General features: G+C 42.2%; 1 protein-coding gene across 1 annotated transcript; it reads left to right on the plus strand.

The window, feature by feature from the left end:
• The first annotated feature begins 249 nt into the window (after positions 1–249).
• Positions 250–7,554, plus strand: CCDC28A (coiled-coil domain containing 28A). Its single transcript, XM_066178978.1, has 6 exons — positions 250–356; positions 1,217–1,411; positions 4,017–4,180; positions 5,115–5,269; positions 5,881–5,903; positions 7,031–7,554. The coding sequence occupies exons 2-6, from the start codon at positions 1,254–1,256 to the stop codon at positions 7,083–7,085; spliced, it is 555 nt and encodes a 184-aa protein (XP_066035075.1). The 5' UTR covers positions 250–356; positions 1,217–1,253; the 3' UTR covers positions 7,086–7,554.
• Positions 7,555–8,266: the final 712 nt, after the last annotated feature.

An 8,266-nucleotide genomic window follows, 5' to 3' on the forward strand; every position in this document is an offset into this window, starting at 1 on the left:
TGAGCAGGGGAGAAGGCAGAGTGCTACCGCACGGCCTCAGCTGGGAAAGGGACCAGCTCGGCAGCGCGATGGTTTCCCCCGTGTGTTTCAACACGTGCGGACTCAGATCACATAACCCGGGAGAAACCCTCGGCCGTGACGGCCATCGAACGTCAGCACACGGCCCCACCCCACGCCGCGAGGAATTCTGGGAGCTGTAGTCCGCCCGCGGGGAAGGTGGTGGCTTGGGGCGGGACTCCCACAATGCACCTCGCGGGGCAGCCGGGCCGCCCCGCCGTCACGTGACTCGCGCGCCGGGACGACCCGGCCGCTTCCGCGGGGGTCCGCGCGCGCTCCGGGGGCGGGGCTTCCCTCAGGTAGGGGGCGGGACTTGCGCGCCGAGGCCGCGCGGGGGGCGCGGGCGCGGGGCTGGGGTCGGGCAGGGCGGCTCCGGTGCTTTCCTGCCGCTCCCGGCCGTGGCCCCACAGCCCGCGTCCCGAGCCTCCGGCCGCACACGGCTGGGGCTGCCCGTGCTGCGCGCAGGGGTCTCCTCATCTCGGGAGGCGGAGGCGGGTCCGTGATGGCGCCCGGGGGTCACGTCGCCGTGCTCGCCTGCGGGGTGTGCCGGCCGCCAGAGGCGTTTCCCCAGCGGGGAGGTGGCGAGGGAGCGCCCGGTAACTGCACACAGCGTGGGCTGCGTGGGCAGCGCTGGGTAGGGCCCGCCGGTAACTGGGAGTCATAGCAAGCGTGTCACGGCAGTAACAAGTGTGTGGCACCAGCATCTGTAATAGTAATAACAACTGTGGAGCAGCAGTAACAACAGCAGCTGTGTCACAGCAACAACAGCTCGCCACCGGCTGAGTTTTCACACAGCAGGGGAGGTTCTTTGGCAGGGATAGGTCGCAGCATCCCTGTGCTACAGCACCTTGTCGGCGTTCTGTCTGCCGCGGGCCCGGGCAGTTGTGGTGTTTCTTAGCCGTAATCCAGGGGACACAATGCTTGAGATCTTCTGGAGGTACCTGTTGGCTAATGGAGGTTTTCATTCCTGCCCTTTCCACTGCTCAAGCAGGCCAGGCAGCTTCTCCTAAAATGTGGATTCTCTTGTTCTCAGAAATGAGTGACTGCTCGTCTCTGAAGGAACTACGAGTTTCATTTCCACGAACTGTATTTCCACTTGCTTTTATTGTGAATGCCAGTTTTAATGGATGTTTCTCACTTTCTTTTCTTCGCGGTGAAGGACAAGACATTAGTCTAGATGCACTGAATTGGAAAAAATGGAAGAAAGGAAGATCAAGAGGAGGAGCCCCAAATCATCTTCCAGTCACTCTGCTCAGGTTGCTAACTCCAAAAAAAGCTCAGTGCCAGTCAGTAAAAGTACAGCCTTTTCCAACCCTGCCCCACAGCCTGCCGTACAAAAACCAAAGTTAAAACGGTAAGCTCGGTGCATTTGCAGACTTGGAGGGAGTGAGAGCCAGAAACTTGGCAATGCTAAAATAGTCTAAAGGTTGTTTAGATTGGCTGGGATGGAAGAGTTTCAGACTTGTAAAAAGTTTTGATGATGTATCCTTTTTTAGCAACATTTGTGTTTAACACGATATAATGGTTATTTTACAGCAAAGGAAGGTGTCTTACACTCTTCTTGTAAGCTTAAAGAAATGTTACACAATGCTGTAGACTCACTGACAACAAATTAGCTGAAGCAGGGTATAGCCTGATGTGACTGGAGACTTGTGAAAGACATGAGTTAGGTGACCAGATTTGGGCATCTGGGAGATAGCAGAGCCCCAGTGTACAGGTGTGAGCAACAAATAAAATACTATATGACTGCAAGGTCGGAACTGACAAGTATGGCAGGAAATGAAGGATGTAAATTGAACAGGATGAGCTAGAACTGGAATTTCCAGGTGTTTTGTGATTGGGAGCCTCTCAGCTGGGGCAGCATCTTGTGTAAAGAACCACATCAGAATAGTTTGTGTTTTGCCTGTTTCAGTTTGAGAGCATTAATTTACCTGCGTGTTAGAAAATATGGCTGTGGCAGACACAGTCGGTAAATAAATGAAGAGGATTTTTAAAGTGAAATGTTAGCTGGAGAGAGGCAGCAGAATTTACTGACCTGAGTTTTAGCTGAAGATTAAATACAGAACTGTCAGCATCAGCAAAGAGTGTCTGTTTGAAGGAGGCAGTATTGGCCTGATTAATAATGAATTTCTGCAATGTCAAGTCTGTACATTATTCTTCAGGAAAGCTGTGTTAATACTTAGACAGAAGTATTAGTAAATACTAATGTGCTATAAATTGATGGTTTCTGCAGTTGACTGAACAGTCTGCTCAAGTCTCAACATTCTCCTGGGACTTACTAGAAAATAATTTCTTGCAGTCCACAAGGTTGTTTAGAGAAGAAAATGTCCTTTTTGCTTTAAGTTCTGGCCATTCTTGCATAATTGTTAAACTTACCAAGCAGTGCTAATACAGACAATTGTTTGAACTTTCCAAGCAGGAGAGGTAATTGACATCATAATGTGAGGATGAACTGCTGTTGTGATAACGGAGTAAGAGTAATTAATTTTCACTTGAGCTGCAAGAATCCACTGAAGTAAATTTTCCAAGAGCAGTAGTGTATTTTATTAAATGTCAGAATCAGGTGGGAAAAACGGATGAGCTCTCTGTTGTACAAACCTTTAAGTCTGAAATTGAAACAGAACCTAAACTGAGATGTCATGCTCTGAGTTGAACTGGATATGGTGATTGTTATACTGCTGGTTGTTTCTACAGCACATAGTCTATATGATGTTTATAGACTACAGAAGCTCTTGGGGCTGGACAAATAATTATTATTTCCCATAAGAAAGAGAGAATTTATGACTTGCAGAGCATGGGAAAGGTGGGGCTTGCTATGCTTGAAACCCCATTATCTTCACTAATTAAAGCCTCTTTTTTAAGTCTGTGATTTTTTTTTTTTTAATATCCCACAGTATTCAAAGTTCAAATTTTTAGGCTCAGATTTTTTCAATGGATTGGGTTGTGAAGGCTGCAAGACAGCCTCCTACATAAACTGTATTAGGATGCTGTCTGTCTGTCTTTGGGTCAGAGATGGAACATGCTGCTTCTCACTGGTATCTGTGTGTTTAGTTTCCATATTGGCTGTGTGTTCATGGGGATTTATAATGGTTATTAATTTTCATCCATGTAGTTTCTGTGGGCATGTGGTGCTCTGAATAAATGTTATGTTTAGAGGGAAGTGTATGGGATCCAGGAATTTTGATGGTTTTCTTGCAGGAAGGGCTGTAGAGAATTTTTAGCAATTTGATGTTTGGGCATGGACTAGTTTCATTTGGTATATTAGAGTAGTGGGAGAGTGGTTTTGATAGTGAGATTTACAAAATTGTGGTATTATTTGTGAGGTGAAAGAAAGAGCTCTAGGAAAGTTTATTTGGAGGCAAGGTCACATTCCACAGCTTATAACCAGCTGTTTTCCACACGGGTTGCAGTCTATATGTGTTTGTGACAAGAGGAGAGTGTGATTTTTGAGGGGCTTTCTCTCTGGCTTGCAGATGCTTTTTGGGTGATTTTCTGTAGATAATACCTGCCTGAGGAAGTGGTGGAATCACAGTCCCTGGAAATGTTAGAAAAACGTTGAGTGTGGCACTTGGAGACATGGGTTAGTGGTGAACATGACTGTGCTGGGGTAATGGTTGGTCTTTTCTGTGCTAATGCCCTATGTGTCACAGCATGGTGATGTTGGCCCACTTTAGGTTACTAAGGTGGCCATCACAGATGTGTGGTCAATTGATGGTCCCTACTATTATCGTTGGAACCCTTCATTTTGCAGTATCAAAACGTTGAGCTGGTGATGATCTTTATTTTTAAGACAAGTGGGTTGGTCCAGCATTTATCTTCAAAGCAGTGACTGAAATAGGCACTATGTATTTCCCATTTAATTTTCAAAGCTCAGATGTACACTTCCTTACATTTCAAATTTACAGTGAAATTGAAAGCTGAAAGTAATATTTGTTTTGTTCAATTATTCTTTCTTTTAGCATAATCAAAGAGAAAGCCAAACCTCCAGGAGGTGAAGCAAAAGGGGCACAGGCAGCACCAATCCAGCATTCTTTCCTCACAGATGTATCAGATGTCCAGGAAATGGAAAGGGGACTTCTGAGTCTCTTGAATGACTTCCACTCTGGCAAACTTCAAGCATTTGGTAAGTGCATGAACTGTGTGTGTACAATAGTTGTTTTTTATAGCTGTACAGTGGTAACATTTGCAAACAGGTGTGCTGCATGGATAGACTGCCAGCTGTCAGTTGGACTCTGCCACATGAACTCAACATAATTAATACATCTTACTGCATTTTAAAATTACAGTCCCATTGTTAGGCTGTCTGTGTTGTGAGATTATATAAGCCATTTCATTACTCCTTCCAGCATGGAAGCACCTTTCCTTAAGATACCAAGTTTAAAGCCACTTATTTATGATAGCGTAGGAAGAAGTAACTGTGTTTAGCACCCAGTTTTGTTGCATAGGAACATTTAAGCCTATCGGTAACAACTTCTATGAAATTCAATGCAAGCTGCATTTTACCCAGGTTACTCTTCTGTCTTAGCTTCTTAGTATTTTTACAGCCTCAGAGTTGACAGAGGTTTTAGAAGAAACATTACACAGTTTTGCTTTCTTTTCTCCCCTGTACTAAGTAGAAAAATACATGTGTACTTTTGCAAGTTTAGTGTCAGGTCAGCGTGTCAATTCCACACTGATTTTACAAAAGAACCTGAGAAGTTTGTATTATACAAGAAAGTGACCCTCAGATAAATCAGAATTGGAAAGAAGGTTTATTCTGATCGTATTTTAAGTTAAAAACTAGGGCTTTTCTGAATCAGAGAAAAATTCAAGAGTATAGAAAAACCACATGCATTCTAAAAAGCTCTTAGGACATGGGGTAGCCATTGTAAATTCAGCACAACACAACATCAAATGGGATGACAGAAACTTCAATAGTGAAACAGTGAGAAATCATCAAGAAAGCAAATTTACTTGTACATTTGATGTTTAAATTCTCTGATGTAAAAAGCTGCATCTTCACACCTTCATTTTCTCTCTTGGGTTTCTTTATATAAAGTTTTTGCTTGTCCTTTTAGGAAATGAATGTTCCATCGAGCAGATGGAGCACGTGCGGAGTATGCAGGAGAAACTTGCTCGCCTCAATCTGGAGCTCTATGGGGAGATGGAAGAACTCCCTGAAGATAAAAGAAAACTAGCCAGTGATTCCAACCTGGATAGACTGCTGTCTGATGTAAGTACTGGGAAGGCAGAAATCATGGAACTTGGCCCACAACACAGCTTGGTTCAGGAAAATACTGCTCCTGTGTGTGCAGCAATTTACAGCTGGGGAGAATGTGGCTCTTCAGTGAACCAACATATGCCCTGCCCTCTTCTTGGTTTTGAGAAAACACGGGGTTGTTTTCATTTGTTAAGCTGCTGGTTGCTTTGGGGAGGGGAGCAGGCTGGCTACAAGCTGCCTGAGTGTCAGCCTGCTTAGGGACAGCCCAGGTACTAGGGAACTATGACCACTTTCCCTGTGGTCCATCCTCCTACATCTGGGGAAGATGACACATAACAAGATCTGTATGCTCTACACTTTGTCTAGTGTATTTCCATAAAACCCAGAACTGTTCAAATTTCTTCAAATTTCTTGAGATCAGGAGATTTAAACTTAATTTGGAATTCAGCTCATTGTATAGAATTCAGTGTAGGTTTGATTTTTGTAATAAACCATACATTTCAGTGCAAACTTAGTTATTTCCTTCATTGTTTTAATGTATTTATTTCAGCATACCAGCATAATTGTTGCATTTCTTTGACTAACAGAAGTGCTCTTTCTCATAATTTCTATTTATATTGCAGCTAGAAGAACTAAATTCATCTATGTATCCTTTTCCTAAAATGTTTATTTTGCATTATAATTACTAACTGTAGTCAAATTGTAGCATGTTTCCCTAATAACCAATGTTTTTACAAGAGTCAAATGGCTTCAGTAATGCCTTTGTGTTGTTTGTTTTTTAATTTTACACAACAGAGAATCAAAGTGCAAATTCAGGTCTTTGCTCATTCCTCTGAGCACTGCATTATGTCAGGGCTCAGTACCTAGAGTTGTAGTTGATTGTGATGCTGTGCTTTTAAATTAGTGCTATAATATACCATTGATTTTTAGGTTCTTCCAATACATAAGTGACTGTATCTTAATATATCTAATTACGGGTTGGTTTTTTCATCTGGTGATTTATTTAGCTTCCCTGTACCACAGTGTGTTGTCAGTGGCAAAGCCCATCAGCTTCTTTCTACATGTATGTTATTGAGACATTCTGGAACAAACATCCATAGTAATATTCCTTCAACAATGTTCAGAGGCATCTGTCCCACTGATAAGTGAATTCTATGACCTTATAGTTTTTCTCTAGAAACATGTGTGGTTATTACTGATTGACTGTGGAGAGTGAACTGACCTAATTTTTTATTTCTAGGGTGAGATACTTCAGCAGAGCTTAGGTAACGGAACAAATGTGTGCTCTTAGCCCATAGAGAAGATAAAGCTGAACGTCTCAGCTTGTCTTTTACACTGTGCTTTTGATAAAGCCAGGATGAGAGTGGAGGAGTGTAGCACTCAGTTTACTCTGCAATCTGGTTATTTCTGTTGTTACACACTGCGGATGCATTGAGGAGGTGAGGCTGTAATTTCTGGGGCTTAGATCCTGCACTGATATCTACATTCCCTGCATATCCGTGGAAAGCTGTTAAAGGCAGACTTCATAAAGAGGACAAGTGGAATGTGATAATAATATGTAATAGGGATAAAAATAATCTGCCATCACCCTTGATCCACAGGCTAATGCTGGAGGTGTGTAATGCTCAAGTCTCATTGAGAAATATTAATCTACTGGTGGGGACCTACGATAGGACTCACCAGAACAGAGTAAGCAGAGTTTCATGTAACACTGCTGTCTTGTTCATGCCTTATCTGTATGTGAAAGTGTTACTCCTTAATGATTTGCTTCAGCCAAAAACTACATTTAGCAGATGCTCAAGATATTCCAAATGGTACTACAGGCTGAGAGAGAACATCTTTGGCAATCTGGATTCTCCCAGTTTCGCTTTTGTTTTTCCGGACAATGGAATCAAGAAGAGTTGTGACTTTGTGTTGTTTGTTTTTTAATTTTACACAAGAAAGAATCAAAATGCAAATCAAGGTGTTTATTTTGCACATTCCTCTAAGCACTGCATTATGTCAGGGCTCAGTACCTAGTTGTAGTTAATTGTGATGCTGTGCTTTTTATTATTGCCTTACTTAACAAAAAAATTGGAGAAACTTGGAAATACATTTCTTCTGCTTTATGTTCATATGGTTAAAACTGGTACATGTATATAAGTTCATTGGCATTTCTCCAGTTTTTATGAAGGTAGTGATAATGTTGCCTTTCAGATCATTACACAGACAATCTGCTCATGGTATCTTTAGTGTTTTGTTTATTGGTAATGCCACAGATTAATTTATTATTAATAAAGTGAAAAGTTTTAAATATATGATGTTTCACTTGCAGAAGCTGCTATTGGTTTGGCTGTGTTAGGAAGATGAGTTTTAGCATTGTCTGAATGTTTGCAGAGTTCACATTTTTCCATTACTATGAATGATTATAAAATGTCACCAAATTAAAACTAGCACGCATACTAGAAGACTACATAAATTAAGTATTGTGAAATTCCAAAATTGAGTAAATAGTTACTGTTCAATAAATCCAGGATATTCAATTTTGTAGTTACTCTGATGTCGTAAATAGCCTGCTAGTAATTGGTATCATCTTTCAGTGCACAACCAGAGGAAAAAAAACCCTGAATTAGTGCAAAATCAGGCTGTTTTTAGATCCAAAATTTCTATCTTGGTCCATCAAACCATGCCTTTGGTTCTGGATTTATTTTATATTCAGTTTTTAGGTAACACATTCAGATTCCACACTGATTCTACACTTACTGAACAAGGAATGGAATCTTCATCCTTCTACCTGAGCACAAAGCTTTTGTCAGCCCGGAGTGGGTGTGTGGCCAGGGAACAGAAGATTCCTTTTATTCAAGTATCTTTGAAGAAGAGGCTCCTTCAGCCACAAGATGTAGTTTGTAATCGTGCAGCACCGAACCTGCAGCACAGCTGGGGATAGAAGGATCGTTTAACCACCACTGAGTACTCTGGCTCCAGATTCAGCCTCAAATTCCCTGCCTCAGCTATCACACACATCTCCAT

This window comes from Chamaea fasciata, unplaced genomic scaffold (genome assembly GCF_029207755.1).
Source record: "Chamaea fasciata isolate MVZ Bird 193981 ecotype frontalis unplaced genomic scaffold, bChaFas1.0.hap1 SCAF_3, whole genome shotgun sequence".
NCBI classification, from domain to species: Eukaryota; Metazoa; Chordata; class Aves; order Passeriformes; family Sylviidae; genus Chamaea; species Chamaea fasciata.

Coding starts and splice junctions, on each gene's coding strand:
- CCDC28A (XM_066178978.1), top strand. CDS start 1,254: ATGGAAGAAAGGAAGATCAAGAGGAGGAGCCCCAAATCATCTTCCAGT. Junction 5,270..5,880: donor TGGATAGACTGCTGTCTGAT/GTAAGTACTGGG, acceptor TTTATATTGCAG/CTAGAAGAACTAAATTCATC. Junction 5,904..7,030: donor GAAGAACTAAATTCATCTAT/GTATCCTTTTCC, acceptor GATTTGCTTCAG/CCAAAAACTACATTTAGCAG.